This window comes from Streptopelia decaocto (genome assembly GCF_964273445.1).
Source record: "Streptopelia decaocto genome assembly, chromosome: 3".
Classification (NCBI taxonomy): Eukaryota; Metazoa; Chordata; class Aves; order Columbiformes; family Columbidae; genus Streptopelia; species Streptopelia decaocto.
Window position 1 is genome coordinate 17,974,467 of NC_138656.1, and position 22,349 is coordinate 17,996,815.

Here is a 22,349-nt window from a genome sequence, read left to right on the forward strand (position 1 = left end):
TGCAGGGCTGGGTGGAGAGGGTGAGCCAAGCTCCCGGCCCCCTGAGCGCCCTAGAGCGGGGTCCCCACCCCATGCCATCCCCACGATGCCTGCTCCATCCTGCCCGGGCAATGCGCCTGCCCACCGCCATGGAGCGGGGCTGTACCTCCAACAGGACAAGTGTTCTGTTCCTCCGGATCCTTGTGATTTTCAATCACGGCAGTAGCGGTAAGGTGGGGCTGAGGTGGTGGGATCGGGTGCAGAGGGCTGGGTTGAGTTGCCAAGGTACGGTTAGCAGGAGAGAAGGGCTGGAGCGGGAGCAGGGCACAGCAGAAGAGAGCGGGAAGAGACGAGAGGACGGGCTGAGGTGCAACGTGGGAAGAAGGGGCTGTGTTGTGCCCGTTGCCGGGGACCAGCGTTGCAGGTGGAACACGGGCGCTGACATCACACCTCTGTACCACGGGCACTCCAGTGCGGGCTGGGCAGCAGGGGATGGGGACAAAACCCCTTAATGGTGGTGATGGGTGTACTAATCTGCCCCCTCCACCAAATTCATTATCCCAACCAATTATACTCCCATGTTGCCTGAAGAGGTTCTTCCCAACCATCCCGTCATGCCTGGCAGCCATCCTCACCCCTCAGAAGGGTTTTTCTCCAGCTGGTTCAGGCAGTAGCTGAAGTTTCCCTCACAGTTAATGGTCATCCCTTTCCAGTCTCTGATCTCACTCTGCATCTGTACAGCACAGCTACTCTTCCGTGTAGGCATGAATGACACTGCAAGCGGAACCTGGGTAGAATCAAGGAAGGTATCAAGCCCTGGGGCCGCAAGTGAATAGAACTGGTGCCCAAGTCATCTTTTCCTCCATTCTACCAGTGGGCCACGAACTGTATTTAACTCCATTAAACAACTCATCTGTCCCAGCCATCCAGCCAGTTCTTTACCCAGTGAAGAATATGGCTGTGTAAGCTGTCTGCTGGCCAGCTTCTCCAGTAGAGTGCTGGGAGAAAAAACATTTAGTTACTATATCTAAAATTAGGAAGAAGGATGGGAATTATGTCACTTTAATTTTTTTCTTTGAATTTATGAACAACTCTTCCCTCCTAGCTCTGAATTATGAGATGAAATCTTAATCTTATTCCTGGAGTCAGGAGACTCCTCTTTAGGTTACTCACACTTTCTGAACAGGTGTTTCCATCTCAAGATGACTGAAAGAATTGGATTGTTTGTAATTTATTCCATAAATTATATATACCTTCTAATCCCTCCCAGTATTCCTCAGAGACAACAGATTTTTAAGAACTGAGGAAGTTTCATATAGCAGTTTTAAAAAAGAAGAATTAGCTGAGGTCTGAAACAGCCGTGGTGTGTTAATGCATGTGCTGTGGAGTCCCACAACAGGCTTGGGGATGCTCCCACCTGAAAGTGAAGCTCCTTAAAGAAATGCAGTATTTTGTCTCTACTCTTTTAACTGATATATATGACGTAGACTAAATCAAAGTATATGCTGTTGATGCCATTCACTGAGAGATTCATGCGGACAAGATTCGTCACTGAATATTAAAAAATTCTCGAATTTGGTTGCTGAACTCAGACTTTCTTGAGGTATTTCAGCTGTTCTGGTTTTCTGTTGTCCTCATACAGGTGTAACATGTACTCTTTAACCTTGCAGCATCAAGTGGATATCTCCACTACCTGCGCTGCTCTCCTGAAGCCAGGTCACGCCACCGCGGATGGGTGGTGGTTGTTCCCTGGGGTTTGAGCAGCTCGGGGATGGTGGAGGTTGGAGTGATGGGCAGGGCAGGCGATGGGACTCTGCTTCCTTGGGCAGCCCTGCTGGCTTCGGGCATGTTAAACTGTGTGGTGTTTAGTACTCAAACGCCGCCCTGATATTGTATTAGTGCATAATCAGATGTATAGAGACAGGTGAAACCCTGGGGCGGCTTCTGTGAAAGTAAATAGCTCTCCCTATCTGTCTTCACAGGAAACATTAGCTCATGTCGTTTAAAATATTATAGGAGACAGGGCAAAATCCCTTGATGAGCTAATCCTGACCAAGCAATAACTTTATGCCATGAGAATGACAGAGCATAATAATGTATTTTGTGCAACATTTTGAAAAAATAATTTTCAGAAAACTGTTATTTTGTTGATGTATTAGGACCTATTACAACCTTATGTTCCATCTTTTAAAATAAAAAAATTAACAAGTTTTGTTCTGAGTGGTCATATTTTAGGAGAAATAGAGGCAATGACTTGTTTTCCAACCAAATTGCAAAACTGCTAATTACTTCTGAAAACAAAATTATTTTGGTGCTTAAACTGGAAAAAACCATTCTACATGTACTTCACTGAACAGCAGAATTGCTGGGAAGCTCTTTGCTACTATAATTTTTTTATCCTCGCACTGTACACATGACAGTGGTAGATCTACTCCTCTTTGTAAGAAACTGTATGATGTTTTCAGGTATTTGAGAATGAAACATTTCAAATAAATGTAAAGTATGACTGTATTTATACATGGGGAGCTGTCTGACTTGAAGTCAGTGAAGTACTTTGTGGTGGAAGACCCTATTTAAATAAATTTAAAAAATATTAATGTCATTAACCTTGAAAAATATATTGGCAGACTGGATGTATAGGGTCCAAGGTAATAATTGTATACTTATTTCTGATAGGTTGGTCATCCTTTCACTCTGGAGTCCTTCAAGGTTAAAGCTAAGTGCATCAAAGGTATTTTATTGTAATTGCTTGAAAAGAAACCCTCAGCAGATAACCATATAGACTTTCTGAAGCCCAGAAGAAAACAAAGCAAGCATAAGTCTAGTCCTTTTGGAAAGCTGAAATACAACTCACCATTTTGCTTGTTCTTTTGTTTTTCTTGGTGTTCCTTACAAGACCCTTTGTAGTAATTCTTCAGAAAGCAATAACAGAAAAAAAGTTGCTCTGTTGCTCTGAGCCAGCTAAAGCCTCATTTCCTATGGATTTGTGTCTGCATCCCTATACACAGTCTTCACTTCAACTTGTCCTTTTTCCTTATGTTTCTTTGTGTGTGACATTTATCCACCAATCTCTTGCTGCTGTCTGGGCAAGAGGCACCGTGTGCTGTGGCTCATCCTCACCAGTGCGTGCGTTAAGTGATGGACCAGACCACTGCATGCTGTGCCGAAAGCCCGGGCAGATGAAATGCCCGTCGAGCCTGCCCTGGCTTTTCCCATCATCAAGAGCTCTGCTCTTGAAGGCTCCGCTTCACTCAGCCATTGGTTTTTCTGAAACTTCTGTGGGGCTTATTGATCTTTGAATCTCTTGTCTCTGTCAAACTTTGTTTGCACGTGGCAATAGCTTCAAAATTTAAGGGGAACGGGTGGACAGAGTGTGATTGCACAGACCTTTTTTCCTTGAGGAACAGCTAAAAAATGAGTAGGAAGGCTCGGCAGAGCCCAGATTTAGGCAGGAATGTTGTGATGTGGATCATATACAATATTCCATCTAGAAGGTAAGAACTGCAACTGGATTTTTCTATTTTCTAGTGAATGTGATGTATTTTGGTAATGCAAAAAATGATTGTTCAAAAGCACCAGTAGAGGTTGACTTAAAGTTGAAAGTAGCAAAAATAAGAGTAGTTGCTTAACTTTTTATTAAAATATTAACTGTGAGTCAATAGAACTTTTATGCTTTCTGTGCAAACCTCTGATAGATAAATGAGGATTTAAAAAAAAAAAAAGTAATTTTTTTAGTACTTGTTTATTTTTTCACAGCCTGTTACCAACATCATTTGAGAGTACTTGAAGTCATAGAAGCACATGCATGCTTTTATCACAAGTCAGACTAAAGGAAAGAGAGTGGAGCATCTCCCTTATGAGGAAAGGCTGAGGGAGCTGGGTCTCTTTAGTTTGGAGAAGAGGAGACTGAGGGGTGACCTCATTAATGTTTATAAATATATAAAGGGTGAGTGCCATGAGGATGGAGCCAGGCTCTTCTCGGTGGCAAACAATGATAGGACAAGGGGTAATGGGATCAAGCTGGAACACAAGAGGTTCCACTTAAATTTGAGAAGAAACTTCTTCTCAGTGAGGGTGCCAGAGCACTGGAACAGGCTGCCCAGGGAGGTTGTGGAGTCTCCTTCTCTGGAGACATTCAAAACCCGCCTGGACATGTTCCTGTGTGACCTCACCTAGGCGTTCCTGCTCCAGCAGGGGGATTGGACTAGATGATCTTTTGAGGTCCCTACCAATCCGTAACATTCTGTGATCCTGTGATTCTGTGAAAAGGTAGTACTTAGTATTCAAATTCAGTGCACCAGTACCATACTAGCCAAAAAAAAAAAAAAAAAGGTAGTTGAGAATTGATCAGAAATAATTGTATTAAAGTTGTTTGAATCAGTTTTCCAGAAGGATGATCAGGGAAGTTTATCGTTTCCTTGGGTGACATCCAGCAAAACACATCAGCCTTGACAATGTTGAATCTATAAAAGCAAGTGAGCTTGTTTGTTTAAAAGCAGCTAATACTAAATACATATTTCACGGGGAGCACAGACCTAGCTTGGGTACGGGTCTTGGAGTTTTAGTTCCAAATACTCTTCAGACTCACACAAATGTAGTTTGTTACTGCAGTATGGTTTTCCTCAAAATAAAATAATAGAGGTTTCTGTTTTAACTCAAAACTAGCTCACAAATTAACAGTATAATTTGACTTTAACAAAAAGAATTTGTTTACTTTATCTGGTTATCGGGGCCAAAAGCAATTTAACTTTTTAAAAATCTGTAACTCAAAAATCAAGAAAATGTGTTAGCATAATTTCTTCCTCCAGTTACTTTAAATGAAATTCTGAAGTATAGTGCTTCTGGAAAGTGCTGGCTTTCTGAGCTTTTCTAGTAATTTAAAAATGTGATAAATGGCATTTGCCCACATAATTTTGAGATAAATAGGAAAAAAATGTAATCAAACGATTTACCGAAGGCAGCACTGGAGAAAAAAAAAAAAAGGAGGTTATGGCCAGAACCACTAAATTATTGGTTCTTCTGTGTAGTTTTACAATTGCTCTGCGCTAGTATTTAAAGACTCAAATAAACTGGACTTCTTGTACTTGTCACCACCCCAAAGAACATACCATTGGAGAGGTAGCATGTATTAGCTGAAGGAGACAGGAGGAGAGACAAGTGGGTGCGAGACCGGAGGAGACAGAGCATGAAGCAGTTCTGGATCAGGAAAGGTCCTGCATCACCCTCTATTGATAAACTGGCTGCTTTCCATAAAAATAAATTATAATGTTTATTTTTCTTTTAATCACAGGAGCAAATAGAACCAAAGAGTTAAAACGCAAAATATACCTAATAGGAATTGCGAGCAAAAACCTGGGGGGTAGATTTACTTTGGCTTAAAATACTTGTTTCTAGAAAGCAACGGTTACTCATATTTTTCAGAGAGAGTGAGCAAGAGGGGGCATTACCCTTAGCCAAATGATGTGAGTGACCTTTTGGGATTGAGGAGACCCAAACTGAGTTCATTTCCAGTCACTCCCTTCTAGAGCTGCTTTATGCAATTTGTGTTAGTTGGTTGGAAGCAAAGAAGAGAACATGTGTTTCCTCTTTTTAAGGAAATGTTTTCACTATCAGGCTTACAAAGGCATCTTTCACTTTTTGTGTTCTTTTACCTGAGAATGGTGTCATCTGGACTGCAGAATGATGAGGCATCTGCCTAAGTTTTGCAGCCCTGGTCTGTTGATCAAGGGATTTTAAAGAGGTGTTTCTTGTGCAAATTCCCTTAGGTTGGAGAGGATATAAAAAGGGGTTTCTGATTTCCTGGATCAGTTTTCTAACCTCGAGGTTTCATATAATGAGGAACATCACATTTTCTACCTTTAGTTGAACCCAGTTCTGAGCAGGAGACTTGCTCTGAATTTCCCCCAGAAGGTTTAGGCAAAGGTGTCTTGCACGGGGATCTCCAACAGCACCCAGTTGCTTACACCAGATAAGATGGCAGTCAGTGCATTAAGTAATAGCAGAGTAAGAAACGGTTTTCTTCAATAATTGAGAGTAGCAGGAGGGGGAGGAAGGGCATTATTCTTACTTTTTGGTAGAGTGAAGGCATATTCTACCCTTGCTTTCAGGAGAGCATCAAAACCCTTCGGCCTTCCTGACTTGCTGTAATAAATATTGTTTAATGCACAAAGACCTTTGTGGCTTGATAGTTGTTAGGAAGGGAACGGGGAGATTATTTTTCCAGATGACAATGATCATTGTATTAGCTGGGAGAGTTTTTCTACTTCTAAAATCCCATTACGCCAGGGTCATGCAAAAGGGGAAGGCAACAATCTCCGTTATATGAAACTTAGAGTCCAGAGGCAAGACAGGGATACAAATATCAGGAAATAGCTGAATAGTTTGGCCAGTGTGCCAGTGTCCAGCTGTTCACACGTTTTTAGAAAGGCATTGTAGTAAAGAGAAATTTGGAAGATGTTTTGCAGATGTTTACAGTGAGTTCTTTCCAAGTGTGGGGAGGTGCACTAAGAGAAGGATTGAAGATTATTACTTTGAGGCACTGGGCAGTGGAAATCCCAGACCTCTTCTTCAGCGTTAATTAGGTCTTTCTCAGAAAACAAAACTGCCCATTTACTCTTTAGTTTTCCTGCAATACAAGTAGGAGTGTTTTGCAAATACCAAGGAATTCATTTTCATGTTCCCTTTGAAACAAAGTGCTAATGAGAATACCTACAGAGGGGGTTTTGCTGAGCACTCATTAGCTGTGTGCAGTCTGAGGTGCTTCAGACTTAGATTTATTACTTTTTTAGACTGCTTAACTTTATGTAGACACTTATGGCACTTGTGTTCAAAGCTCTGATTGACTTGATTTGGAGATTGCATATGTTCCAACGTGAAACCCAAACTTGGATATGCAGAAAATGAAGATGACATTTCCCCTGTCCTTTGCAAGAAACAATATATTGGCTTAAAACTTAGTGATAAATTAATTTAAAGCATTTTACTTGAATTTTGCCACAGAATCTGGAAAGGAACTGGTATACTTTTTATGGGAGCACTCTTGGTGTGCAATGTAATTTCTTGGAAAGTAAAGAGTTTAAGTTGTTGAGTTAATAGTGCAATACAGTTATGTCTAACAGGTAGAATCTGGCTTTTCAGAGGAGCATTTAATAATTACCAGATTACCCTTGCGTTTTGTGCCATTTCAAGTCTTGTTCATGACCCACTTTGCATATTTTGCCATCGCAGAGACAGGGATCCTAGAGGCAGTTTCTCTTCACTGATGCAGAATAGTCTGTTTTCAACATTGAATGGAATAGTAGTCGAGCAGATAAAAATAGATACTCAGACCATGTGGTTAAAGACATAATGCGTATGTCTAAGGAAAGATAAGATTAAGTTATATAGCCAAGTGTAATTTTAGTATTTCACACATTCTGTAATTTTAGCAAGCTTTTTGAAGGTGTAATATTTTAAAGCATTTATAGGTTTTGGCAATTTGGCAAGAATTAAATCTTTGGATTGTCTTTGCTGAATCACTTCCTTGGCTTCTGTGCAAGTTTTCCTTTCCTCCAAATCACGTGGTCAGTAAATCTGTGCACTGAATCTTAAAGGTTGCATGTATGAAAAGCAGGACTCTTACGTGAGGAAACAGTGGGTCACAGGGAAAAAATAGTATACTGATATTCTATTAATTTATTAATAGGTAGATGGTCCTTTAGGAGGGACACACACATTTTTTTTTTATAAACAAAGAGAGCTCATGTAATTTACGGGAAAAAAAAAGGGTGCAGGAGAGCCTCATAACTGCAGAAAGGACATCTCAAGCTACTGTCATTTTGTCCACTTGTGCCATTGTTCCTTTACTGAAAAAATTATTCTGCTTGTAAGGGAAAGGACTTACCTACAAGTATCAATTCTGTTAAAGTATTCAGCAGCAATTTCTTTTTCATCACTTTGTCTTCCATCTCTGTTAAGATTAACTGTGAACACTGAAAAAAAGAGCTGTTTCTGCTTGAAAAAGATGATATGTTGCTTAGGCAATTGTTTTGTTCCATAGATCTGTTCTGGGATTTTGTCTCTTACAACACCTCTAAGAGTATATAAATACAAGTTATTAAATAAGTTAGTTGATCAAATGGATTTTTTTTTGTAGAATCATAGGATGTCCTGAGTTGGAAGGGACCCACAAGGATCACTGAGTCCAACTCCTGTCCCTGCATATGACAACTCCACAGTTCACACCATGTGTCTGAGGGTGTTGTCCAGTCTCTTCTTGAACACTGTCAGGCTTGGGGCTGTGACACCTCCCTGGGGAGCCTGTTCCAGTGCTCCAGCACCCTCTGGGTGAAGAACCTTTTCCTAATGTCCAACCTGAACCTCCCCTGGCACATCTTCCTGCCATTCTCCCAGGTTCTGTCATCAGTCACCCCAGAGAATAGTTCGGTGCCTCCCCTTGTGAGGAAGCTGTAGCCGCCATGAGGTCTCCCCATGTTGCCAAGGGAACATTGCAAGTGTCCATTGGCTTTTGGCCAGACGAGGCACAGCAGCCCCCACCATGAAGGAGTAAGTGCAGCCAGCAAAGTCCCTTTGGCTGCTGACTGACGCTGCTTAGAAGAACCTCCTGCACATCACCAGAGAACAAATTGCTTCCTCTCCGCCTGTCTCCTCAAATTTTCACTGTAGTGTCTGTGTCTTCCTTGCTTAGTGGGGCTCTGAAAAGCCTCTTTATGGGTTGCTCGTGAGAGAGTACCCTTTCCGCCAGTGGTTTGAAACATGTCACAGGGTTTAGCCGCGCTGCTCTTCAGGTGCCTTGCGTATAAGCATGTGTTGCGGCAGTTGGTCAAAAAATCAAAACAGGCTATGTATGAGCTGCACCAGTTGATCAACAAAATGCCTCAAGTTGAGAATGAAGATATAAAGTGTCATGTATTGGATTAACTGTTTCCCTCCATTTAATGTTTTCTTTCCATAACAAGTTCAATGTGATTAAATGTTGACCTCAAGGTATTTCTGTACGTAATACCAAACCTACATTACCATATATTGTGCCTTTTGATTTAAAAAAGAAAAATGACCAATTAACATGTGACTGTAAAATGGGTATTGAAGTGTACGATGATACATGAACAAACTTTAATTTCTAGATTTCAGATTCCATTTGATAAATGTGAAAGATTTGTGATATAATTTTCTAAGCTGAAATGAGAAGGTAAAAAGGCTTTTCTTGCAATCCATGTTGCTCTTCCTCATGTCATAACAGAGCCAACCAAAAGCACACTCGCAGTCTTCCTCCATCTGAAAAGCTGTTGCACATTCGTACTGTGTGAACTGCTGTTGTACTGCTCCTGTTCTATAATAATTATATTTAATTCCTGGTCCGCACGCACACTAATAGAAAATGGTGCTTTTTATTTTCTCCTTCAGCCAATACCAAAGCCCGCAGTAATGAATTTGCTGAAAAGAACGGACTTAAAAAATACGAGTACGTCTTACATCCGCGAACTACTGGATTCACTTTTGTGGTTGAGCGTCTAAGGGAAGGTAATTCTGCTCTGTATTTGTATGTTCTTCTTTTCCTTTAAGGTAACTAATCTCACCCAAGCTGTAATAATTGGTGTTTGCAAAGCCGCTTGAAGTCATTTCAGAAATACTTTATGTATTCTGATCACAAAAAAGCTCTTGTTTGCAACCCTACTTAAAATGATTGTAACATGCAGAGATTTGTGAGTTGATGACAGATGCTAATATCATTAGGAGATACGCAGTGGTTGAAAACAACAGTCTTCCTTTTTTTTTTTTTTAATATTGTATCTAGTTTTTAATGTTGTGGCTTGTTGAGCCGTCTACCTCAGAAAAATAGTGGAAGAGATCCCAAAGAAGTTTGCAATGTTGTCTGTACCAGTCCTTAACCACACTGGAGACACAGACTTGTACAACCCTGTGCTCTCTGAAAAGCTTCTGGTTTTAAGTCTGAGAGCTGAGACACAAGTTGCTGTGTTAACTGGAGAAGGGGAATGCGCAGTGCCACACATCAGCTGCCCAGTGCTGCTGGCTGTTTCAGGTGACGGTGACTTGGAAAAGCCACATGGAATAGTTGTGCTGCTTGGCCGCATGGTGGGTTAAGAGAATGTGTGATACTCACCTTTTACCTAGAAATGATCTTTATCCCCCTGGATTAATCTAGGAGTAGAGTTTGAGTCCCTGTTACCAGGGGAACAGAGTATAAAGATGTGATTGCTTGTTAGATTGAGATGTCTGTGGGTTGTTTAGGGAATGGGCACTTCAATGAGATTTGAGACCATAATCATGCAACCATTAAAGAAACCAACATGGCAGTGATTTAAATACAGATGAGTGGATGTCATGTAAGGTTGAAGAAAATAAACATACACAATAGATATGAAGTGACTTATTTATAGGCTAGTTCTGCAGGGAAAAGGGATTTTAGGTCTTTAACACATGCTAGTTATTCTGACTGCCAAAGGAAGAAGCTTGAGATTATTAAAAAGAATAAGGGCCTGCTGGTGTGTTTTTTCCCCCCTGCTGGAATCTTTGCTTGGATTTTAGCAGCAGAGCTGACTTGCATTTTGCCTGATTTCTACTAAGCAGATATTCTAAAATCACTGCAAATACTTTTATATTTTGTCCCTGGACCTTGTATCTATTTGACCCTATTTTTATTGGACATTCAGTGGTGAACATCTTAGATTTTCATTTATCTTGAATGTTTATTACTCAATTTGCTGTAGTAAAAAAAAAAATTGCCACATATGCAATTTCAAAAGCTTGTTTTACTTCAAACTTTTCAGCACTAGGTTAACCTAGTGCATAAAAATGTTTCTAGCCTGGAATAAATTTTCAGTTAAAGGAATGTCTTCAACTTGAAATATTATCAACCAAAAAAAAAAAAAGATTCTCTATTTGCTGCAGAAATGAGTTTTGTGGTTACACAGTCATTTTCTAATTTCATAAAAATGCTTTTCTCTTGTATTGCTATATGAGAAAGCTATGCAAATTAGGCTGTTGGGTTATAGAAAGGAAAATATTTGAGGCTGATTGACTAATTTTATGCAGTACAGAGCTGGGGAAAAGGCAAAAACATTCCTAGATGATTTGTTTTTTGGTCCAGTCTCTCAAATGTTTTTACGTCCTACTTTTATTTAAGGCAGGGAAACGTTGTGTGAAATATTAATATGCTTTTGGCATTGAATTTACTAGGTATTTAGTACATTGAGAGGCATTATATGCTATATATATTATGACTGAATGCTATTATGTAGTAAATTATGTGTGATAAGGTAGTTCGACTAGCATTTTTAAATACTAAATCTTTGCTTGGTAATTTAAGAATTGTTTTCCAATTGTTTGCAAGTGTGCCAAATACAGACCGTTTGTGTTGAAAAGTTTTATTTTTACGGACAACGGAAGTGTAGTTGCTTGACTTCAAAACATTTCAGTGTATTATATGCCTGCATAAACATGCATATTTTCATCTGTAAAATATAGATGTCCAGGTAGACTTTCAGATACTGATGGCACAGTCGGTACCTAGTGTTATTGTGCAGCTATGATTTGACTTATTTATACTCTTAGAAAGCAGTTTTTACAGTTCTGATTTCTGATACTAGGAATAATAAAGAAAACCAGGACTGTTAAGGATATGGTGTTAATACTGAGCCCCTTTCTGGTCTGTCATAATGCTACAATAGTAGCAATCATCATAAAATATAGACATGTTTCCCTTTTTGCTGCTCATAACAGCAGGCACAAAGGAGTGTGTGTGACTTTAACATGAAGGAAGGAGTGGTGGAGATTTTAACATCATGTTTACGTCTTTTTGTGCATAGATGACAAACTTATTGCCCTACAGATCTCCTGTGAATACATTTTGGCTCGTGGCTGTTTTCCATTCCTGAGGCTCAAGTGTCTTTACTTCAGGCCTGAGTGCATTATTTTGCTGCAAAAATAGGTTGATGAAGAGAGGGGGGAAGTGTCATTAGAAGTTTAACTGCTTTTCAGATGTTGAAAAAACTAATTTAATTTGGCAAGAACCCTGATTAATACACATCACAAGCTGCAGCATGAAAGAATTACCTGTTAATACATAAAAATAACTATTAGGAACCCTTTTGAATGGGAAATGAAGACTCAGGAAAAAATAACCTTCAGTAGACTGTTGCTTGTGTCTCTGCAGGAGAGTTTCTTCCTAGAGGAAGTGCTGTCTGCACCCTGACAGCACAATCTGAGCAGTTACCAGTCCTTTGCTTCCTGTGGGTGGCAAAGACTTCTGAACCATGTGAAAGGATTTTTGCCAGGGACGACCAACACTCAGATTCCTCTGGCTGCCTTTCTCGCACTTATCTGGTCATTATTCAACTATTTGATCTCTTTTGCCTGTAGGTGCTGCTGTGATGGTTTCTAAGTCATTGCTGAGCTTATGGGAGCTAAGGAAAAAAGATCTATGACCATGAGCCAGCACTGTGCCCTTGTGGCCAGGAAGGCCAATGGCATCCTGGGGTGTATTACAAGGGGGGTGGTCAGTAGGTCCAGAGAGGTTCTCCTTCCCCACTACTCTGCCCTGGTGAGGCCACATCTGGAATATTGTGTCCAGTTCTGGGCCCCTCAGTTCCAGAAGGACAGGGAACTGCTGGAGAGGGTCCAGCGCAGGGCAACGAAGGTGATGGAGTGGAGCATGTCCCGTATGAGGAAAGGCTGAGGGAGCTGGGTATCTTTAGTTTGGAGAAGAGGAGACTGAGGGGTGACCTTATTAATGTTTACAGATATAAAAAGGGTGAGTGTCACGAGGATGGAGCCAGGCTCTTCTCGGTGGCAAACAATGATAGGACAAGGGGTAATGGGATCAAGCTGGAACACAAAAGGTTCCACTTAAATTTGAGAAGAAACTTCTTCTCAGTGAGGGTGCCAGAGCACTGGAACAGGCTGCCCAGGGAGGTTGTGGAGTCTCCTTCTCTGGAGACATTCAAAACCCACCTGGACACCTTCCTGTGTAACCTCATCTGGGTGTTCCTGCTCCAGCAGGGGGATTGAACTGGATGATCTTTCGAGGTCCCTTCCGATCCCTAACATTCTGGGATTCTGTGATCTATATAACCTCCACCAAACTAAAAATGTGTAGGCAATACATCTTCTTGGGTTTTGAGTCTCTTACCTTCTTTTCCACTTCCTAGCTTTTCATGAGTGACAGCTGACTCTTCTAAATAGAAACCCAGGTAAAAGCTGACTGGTTTTTCCTTTTATTATGCTGAGCTTCCAAGAGAGTGAAAATATTATTTTACTTGTAAATGATCACATTACTGTTTTCTCATTCATATAAACCTTAGAATCACCCAAGAGTAAATACAGACTATGAACGTGCTGTAGATGTATAATTAATAATATACTCAGGAGAATAAGGACTGCGGTTCTTTTTATTTTTTAAGCAGGAGAAATACATAAATTTGATTCAGCATTGATTTTTCAAGAAGTGTGTTCCTTTGGCTTAATAATAATTTTAAGTAGGATGGTTTAATATAATGTTATTGTTTCTGCATGGTAAGACAAAATACAGTATAGACATGAGAACACAAAGAAGGAAGGACCTCATGATAGCTGGATAAGGTCAGTTCACTACCTGATACGCAGCGTAGAGTGTTACCTGAAGTGAGTAAGAGAGGAACAAAAATTTCTAGTAAGGACTAATAAAGATGGAGAAGTATTAAATATACTTAACTAAATATAGATTAACAAAATACATGCATTTTTCACCCCTGCCAGATCATCTTTTTTGGGAACGATCATTGAATTTCTAGTCTATTGTGACAGTCTCTGCGGCAGATAAAGCAGGTTTATAAGAATCTTCATTAATCTTTAGTGATGCATGTTACTCAAAATAGCACTAGCCTTTATTACTAGCATGTTGTAAAGTTTGCTTCTGCAAACACTCTGGCCCTAGTCCATCAAAATACTTAAAGAAATTGTATGAACTCAATTAATTATACGTTTTCTCAGTGCTGAAGAACACTTGATTGCTTTGATTACCTATCGTGGCAGCCAGAGGAATTACCCTGTGAAAGACCAAACATCGTTGACCAAAGTGACCACTGCAATCCCAAGTACTGTCACATCTGGTTAGTTGGCTGTCGATGGAAAGCAAAGGGAAATAAAGTTGTTGATTCCCTTCTTTCTAGTTCTGTTCACTTGATCAAGTATGTCATTTGTCTTGCTTCAGCTGTTACGAATCCTGGTTTCCATCAGCAGCTGGTGAAAAATTACTAGAGCTTTACACTGTGTTTCTTTGGGGAACAAAGGTGAGCATTTTTGGAAAGGCAGAGTCAGAACACGTGCATGAGCAACAGAAAATTAACTCACCAAAATGAAGATTGGCCATGAATTTGTTTTAAAATTCATCATTAAATACTTCTCTTTAACCATCTTCTAAAATCATGTTTAATCCTTTTTTAAAGACTGAAACTTTGAATAAATGCTATGTGTGGAGTACTTTTTGGCAGAACTTGAGTTAAGGTAGAAAATCTCCTTTTACAGAATGTGGGACTTTGAAAATGGCAGAAATGTGCAGGAATTTAAGACTTATATAAACATGCCTTTAACCATATTAATTAAAAACACTTATGGTTTATATAATGCTCTTGAAGATCTAGTTTGTGAGATCCTTCTATGAAGGGTCAGTAGGTTACTCAGAAATTAAGTATAGGTTTTCAGGCCTGATTGTATTTTACAAAGTTTTTTTCCAAAATGCCAAATGACTTTGAAAGTTCAGATGGCTTGAATGTTCAGTTTCGAAGAGATGGGTAATAAAATTAGTTGATTTGATACAATATTGTCTCGATTCATTGAATTGTATATATTTTCTTGGCATAATATCTGTAATTGTAGCCAAATAGTCTGTCAAGAGAAAATAGTTGTTTACAAATGTTCTCTTAAAATTGCCTCATGGCTTTTAAGTATTTTCCCAGGACTAAACAGCAAGTGTTAAGACAGTGCTAAGATTTTAAAGCATCATTAGAAGATTATTCATGCTTTTTCAGACAATCATTTCTGCCAACATTAAATTTTAACTGACCTATTTTTGATACTTCCTCTATGTCCATCAACAGTCTTTAATATCTGGATACATTGGGCTGGATGGTCCTATTATGAGGTTTATATTTTACTGGTTTTACAGTATGAGGAAGAGTCAGAATTATATGCCTTATTATAGTATTTCAGCTTCACTTTTATTTCTGGTTCATAATTAGCCAACTGAAAAAAATATTGCAGAAAACAGCTGCCAACTGCAGCATCCTAAAATTAAAAAAAAAAATACAAATTTAACATGCTTGCCTTCATTGCATATCCTTACTGATGGAAAGAAACTGTTTCTCATCCTGTTACCATGGTTGATGCAAAATTGATAGTTTTGCTGCAAAATAAGTGTTTATATATACACAGTCAGAAACCAGTCTGTGTCTTCTACTGCTTATACCTGAGTTTTACAGTTGTACGACATTTCAGTAATTACAGGCAAGTATCCCAATCTGTTTCATTGCTAGGGCAGGAAGATTGAATTTGGTGTACAATCCAGGAGATATATATATATGTATGTGTGTGTGTGTATGTAAATATTTTAGTCCTGTGTCACTTATTAACTATTATGTAGATTCTGTATGCTCTTCTGGGAGCTATAGTATGTGTATTTATGTACCTAACTCTTAATGCCATTTATTTGGTTTCTGGTACATTGTGCTTACTGTGTTTCTCCGAAAATAAGACCCACCCTGAAAATAAGCCCTAGCATGTTTTTTCAGGATTTTTGAGGATGCTCAAAATATAAGCCCTACTCCAAAAATAAGCCCTAGTTACAGTTAATTTAAATAGTGTCCAGGCAGCTATATATGTAAAAAAGTAAAATCTTCTGCAGCAAAAATTAATATAAGACCCTGTCTTTCAGGGAAACAAGATATATGGGACTTTTGGGCTAATAATCTAGGGAGACAGTTTGTGTTTTGCAGATTAATATATATCTAAAACAGTTAATAAGAAATGATGATCAGCACTTCTGGAAAGCTGGCACATATGGTTTATCACTTGGCTGGGCTGTGAAGTAGCCAGTTACACAGCAAGTCCTTGTAAGTGGCATCTGGGTGTCCTTGCTGTACACATATGAAGAGAATACATTAACAGTAAGCTCCTGTATAAAGCTCTAAATAGTTTAGGGACCATCTTTAGAAGATTATTCGGTCTTGAGCCCTGCAATCATCACATGAGCAGAGGTGCTCAAATTTGACGTAGTTATGTAAATGGTGTTTAAAGCTGAGACTCCCAATTTAGTAACTCATTAATGAGACCCTCCAACTTGAAGTAGCCAGAGTTCATCAGCTCCCAGAGCTATTTTGTTGCTCTGGCTTTGAAAGAGAGAGAAGCAGGAGGCTGCTTTTATGAGTGGATGAAATGTCAGTGGGCAGCGCTACCATGATACTGCCAAAGGCTCGTTTTCTGTTATGGGTGATGCTGCTACATACAGCTTACAAGACAGATGTCATTTGTTCTATCAGATGTAAAACGAAGTAATGCCAATTTCTAAGTGTGTTATATTTGGGTTTTTTAAGGGAAAATTGATGCAGGGGTAAAATGCAGGTCTGTAATAGTCCTGTTCATTGACTGAAAAGCTCAGGCTATGATGGGCAGGGTTTATGAATGAATGGATTTACATATTAAATACACTGCTTTCTGTTTTGACACACAAATTGCCTTTCCTCTTCACATAAATATGGCATGATGTGTGCTGGTCTTGATCAAAAAGGTGCTGAATAACCCATAGAGGTTTTATGTGGTCAGACTGAACCGCATAAGCAGGATTTCAGCAATTTTCAGGTTTGTGCTTACTTTGTCTCCTGTGTAACAGAGGCGCAGGACATAGAAAGGCTCCACATCAGATGACAGTAAGGGTTAGATCTCATGTTTTAATGAAAGCTAGCCTCCCTCTTTGTGAGTGAAGAGATTTCTGTCTCCTAGAATGATACGCTGGGCCACTGCCAAAATTTCTGTGGGTTTTGGTGAGGCCAGCACTTACATGCTGACCGGCAGTACCATCTCTCAGAGCAGCTCTCGCCTGTTTGTGCTGGTTGCTCAGTGCACGTGTAAACCAAAACCAGTCTGTTTTGGAAATAGGAAAATATAAGTGGCCACATGAGCATTTAGTTTAGGTCCTCAGTCAACTAATTTCACCCGTATGACCGTCAGATTTGCAGAGATCAAGCAGTACCTCTAAACCATCGTTTCTCAATGCAAGGAAACTCTTCCCCACTTTTTTTCTCTGTGTGCCTCCCCGAGTCATGTTACTAAGTAGACTGATACTCAGAAATTACAGAGCTATTGTGAAAGAGCTTTGAGCATTTTTTTAGCTGAAAATGCAGTATTAGAGCTTCACTGGTGCCGTTATAATTGAACTTGTGCTTTTATGAGAATTGGATCCTGTGCATTAAATAGCATAGCCTTTGATATAGAAATATCAGTATGTAAATTGAAGCTTGAATGCCTTTGATGCCTTCTGTGCTTTGGTAGAAATTTCATAACAAATTAGTTCATTTTAAAAAAGACAAAGACCTTGTTCAAAAACACACTTTTATCACTAGGCATGTCTGTGAAATTCAGCAATGCAGAAAATCTGGTGCAGGCTGTTGTGCCTTATTGTGAATGCTGACAGTTGTCTCTGTAATCTGTAACATGGGAAAGGGCAGCTTGACTTTTTCCAGAATCATGTTAACCGTTGATGATTACCGTATCTTGCAAACATCTGCATGTTTTGGCCTTGACGTACTTCCCAGAACAAGCACCATCTATCTGTTAGATATTTTCTGGCCTTTGGTACATGTTGAAGTTTCTGTTACTATCTCTTCCTTCATGTTTTACTGGAGCAGTATTCTGCACTACTTTCCTGAACTCTCTGGCAAACAGTCCAATATTTCAGTCCTCCTGGAAAGGATTTGGTTTTTTCCAAGCCACTCTTTTCTCATAGCCCCCATCCTTTCCTCTTTCCATCCTCCACCGCTTTTGAGGAGGGAGCACAGCCTGTCACTGGAAGGCTAATGGTAGATCCATGTCAGAATCGCTGCTACCTGTAGTGTTTGCAGGCTGACATGTTGTTGGTTTTGTCACCCACACACCCGTGGTACTCATCAGAAATATTTCAGGTTTTACATTCTTGAGCCTATCAAGATCCATCTATTGAAATAATCTCCTTACACTCTCTTAGGTGTGAGTCATGGCTTGTGACAAGCAGATATACCATGCGGTGGATGATTTTCCATTTACATCCTCACAGGTTATTAATAGTCGCTGGGGTAACCGTATTAAAAAGTTATTTGCCAGCAGTTACCCACAGTGGTATTAGAGGTTTCCACTGTTTTCCCTTAACTCAGAATACACAGTATCTGTGGTAACAATGTGGTAATGTTTGGCAAATGTGGAGTTTTTTAATTGCTTCAACTGGAGGCCTGGAAGGATGTTAGCTCATCAGATCGCATACGTACAAATGAAGCTTGGCCACAGATGAGCTCAGGAAAAATGATTGCTCAGTAAAAACTAGAATTATTTTCTTCAGAAAAGATGTTCCTGCCCTCCCTTTTTTAAAAAAATCTTTTTTAAAAATCTCCTCTTCAAGATATTTTTAATAAAGGTTTTTCTCGTTCTTTACACACCTTGGCTAGGCGGTGGACCACGACTGCGTGTAACAAGGTGTATCTGCTGATCTAGATTTGGTCAGCATCTCTCTGGGTGTGCATTTTGAAAGGTCAGTCATCTGATTGGAATATTTATGTGGTTTGATTTTTCCTATAGTGCCACAGCAGCACAGGATCTTGCAATACCCTTGGTGCTCCCCTGAGCCTGCACAAAACACCAAGCAGTCTTTTGTGGGCTTGTTCACTATATCCTTGTGACAGACTTGGTACTAATAAAGCATATTGAATACTGTAAGTATTGTCAAGAGAGTTGAGGTTCTTGTGTCAGAGTATTGAGCTTTGTGGGGTTTTTTTTAAAGGCTTATGGCTGCAGGACAGACAAGAGGTGAGCCTCGGGTAAAGCTCAAGTTTATTAATTACTGCTCGTTCTTGTCAGCCAATGATCCATGATTTTGCAGTGGATGTTGACTGGATTGGCAGCAGATTTAATTACTGCTGAAATTGAAATTAATTCATGTAAACAGAGGAATACTATTGATATCTGTTTATTTCACATGGCATTACCAGATGCTGTACACAGCATACTCATTTCTTGGCTCTGTTTGTTAGTAAGGCAGATAATTACTTCGAGGAGTCCTGAGTAAAGAGGAGCCTAAACAGACTTTTTCCTGGACAAAATACTGCTTTAGTTTCAGTTAAGAGATGATGTTTCCTGATGTATTTTACTAGAAAAATAGCAGCATCTACAGTCTGAACCAGACTAATCCGAAATCGGAGTCCCATTGTAGAGGAGATACTCAATCATATTTGATGGATTCCCCACTCTTCCACTTTTTGCAGATGCTAGCTGTTTTCATTTCCAGCTGCATTAAAGTTGCTGCAAATGTATTTTGTGTATTCCTGATATCATTTTTCTATATGAGTAATTGCTGGCAGGGGAGAAGATCCGTGGAGTACCATTTCAGTTACTGGAAATGTTGGAACCCTCAAGCTGTTCAGATTTAGCCCCCAAATCTGTAAGATAGTAATAAAACTTTCAATCTCCTCTACTTGCAAGATTTGCTGCTTATATATAATTAAACCTTAAATAGTTTGTTTCTTTCGTTCCTTTCTGCTGTTGCAGCTTCAACTCCTCTTCCCTTTGCCCTCCTCTCAGTCCCCTGCCGTTATTTTCAGGGTGTACAAAAATCAGCCCAGCATCATATTTTTCCAAGCTGACTCAGAATCCCTGAGTTTGGCAATCGTTTGCAAGGTTCTGCTCCAGAGATGTTGAGAGCAGTGCCACATTCATGAGTCCTGGATGTTGCTATGGTACTGATACTGAAAACTGAAAAACATAAGAGGGCAGAGGAGCTTGGGAAAAATTGTTGTAGAGTGTAAATGCATTTTAAAATAGATTTTTATCAAAACATGAACTTCAGTATAAATTCAGCTTTTCACCTCATTCATCACCTTGGATGTAACCTGAAATGTCGCTGTCTTTCGGACTTGTTATGTCAACCTTTTCCTGAACTGCAGGATTCTGAAGGGCAGGAAATAAAGTCTTCACTCTCAATGTTCTCACCTAACGTTAGTTGAGATAGGAAGGGTTTCCCTTTACTGCCTGTGTGCCATGCAAGTTATATGAAGTGTTGCACATTGTGAATTAAATATTATAATGAAGTATGTTAAAGATTACAGATGTAAGGTGTGAATGTATTTTCCCATAATTTCATTTTTCTGTGGAATGGCTACTAGTTAAGAATTGGAGAACTGTGTTTAGTATCCATTTGCCCCAATCCCATTTTATACTGTTAAAACCTAATGCTCGTATCTTAAACTAAGTATCTCTGGAATGCATATCATCCAGATTTAGACATATGCAAAATTTTGATTTTGTTTGCATTGGTAGTCATTGTTGACCTTGCAGTATAACAAAAAAAAGTGCTCTTGGTGATTATAAAACACTTTTCAGAAGTGGGGACCTGAGCAACCTTCTGGCTGGCTTGTTCCGATCACCGGTCCTTCACTGAGCTGCTCTGAAAGGAGCCAGCCTGTCCTGATGGGTTCTGGCATTGCACAGACAATAAGGACATCTATTAGGAGAAAAGCATAACATGCACAATAAATAAAAAGAAGAGACATTTTCAAAAATGCTCCAGACACTTTGGAATTTTTGAGCAATGGCACGTTTGCGTTGCTTGGAAGTTGCTATGGGTACCGATGTTGAAAAGCCAAACACACAGAGGGCAGACCTTAGGGACATAAGTCCCATTTAAAATCCTGTAAGAATTACTGTTCCTTTAAATCTGCTTGGATGCTTTTGAAAAATCATCCCTCAAAAGGATTCTTTGCCTAAGTGCTCTCCAGGTTCATCCTGTCAGCAGCAGCACTGTGATTTAACCAGTCCCGCTTCTGCCTTCATTTATCCAAAAAAGCATTCCTTCCAAAAGACCTGAAAGCTCCCGGGCTTCCTCTGTCAGGCCTTTGCTTTGCTGCTCTTGTAGTATGGATCAGAGAATTAAATGAAACATATGCAGCTATGTGGCTCCTTTCCTTCCCATTCTTCACATACTATCTGCTAGGACTGTGTCTTTTTGAGGCAGGTATTTTGGTTTTGTATGTCTGAAGCAACCATGTCACTGGTGTATTAGCATTGTTGAAGCAGGTAGCAGTTAAGCTGTCGCTGTCTCAAATAGTACACTCTGCATGTCCACAGCATTGCAAATATTTAATAAACCTGTAAATAATGCATTCCAAACCATACTGAGAGGCTGTGGAGATTCATCAGGATTTACACTGCCTGTGGTGCTAACAAATTCAGTTGACATTACACACTGAGACAAGCACGTAAGCGTGCACTCGATTTTAAAATATATACATAATTTCTGATTTATAACAGCAGTGTTGTACATTAGGAGAGAACATTTTCAAAAAATTGTTCTCCTTCTTGAAGGGATAAATTCTCTTGACTTTCAGTCTTGTGCCTTTCTGTATTTTGACTCACGTTGTAATCAACCAGCAGCATGTTCTTTTTCACATCTTTTTGTTTGGATAGCAATGAACAGCACAGAGTTCATTAAAATCAACCAGCCAAATGCTGATAGAATATAATGAGCCCGTGACTCACATGGTGGGTTTTTTCCTGCAAGGTATGGTATACTGTGTGTATACAAAGCTGCATATATGTAGAGGAGTTTTGGTGGCTGATTTCAGTGTCAGTTGGCAAAGTAACTAGGACAAGAGTTGTATTCTAAAACCTTGTTAATACAGTTAGAGAAAACAAATCTTTCTCAGCCTTTGAGAATTTATACAGCAAGGATATATCCTCCATGACTTTTTTAAAAGCAAAATGATTTTACTCTGCCACTCCCTCCGAGCTGACTGAAGGCACCGTGACCAGACAAGGACTGCTTTACACCCGAACCGAAGACACTGTGGCAGTGAAGCCAACATGGGTTTCCATTTGTCAAGACTATGAGCAAAGTGAGCTTGCTCAGTCTGTGAAATAATCTGAGTAATCCCCAAGCCACTGGAGTTCAGAATGAGCTTCACTGGCTTCTTGCTACAGGTCCATGGAAAGCTAAGTGCTCCTTAGAATTAAACCTTGCAAGAGGGGTCAAGGACAACAGAAAGAGCTTTTTCAAATACGTGGCAGATACAACTAACACCAGAGGCAATGTAGGCCCACTGATGAACGAGGTGGGTGCCCTGGTGACAGAAAATACAGAG

The 22,349-nt window shown here is 39.8% G+C and overlaps 1 protein-coding gene across 3 annotated transcripts in view; it reads left to right on the forward strand.

Annotated features, from left to right (window-relative positions):
- The window catches only part of LCLAT1 (lysocardiolipin acyltransferase 1), a 145,799-nt gene that overhangs the window by 76,586 nt on the left and 46,864 nt on the right, over positions 1-22,349 (forward strand). For 2 of the 3 annotated variants that reach the window (XM_082047417.1, XM_082047416.1), the window contains exon 6: positions 9,385-9,501. The exons of the other annotated variant lie outside the window; for it this stretch is intronic. In XM_082047417.1, the coding sequence (XP_081903543.1) occupies positions 9,385-9,501 (117 nt within the window). The remainder of the gene's footprint in view (positions 1-9,384; positions 9,502-22,349) is intronic. 3 annotated transcript variants of the gene reach the window in all.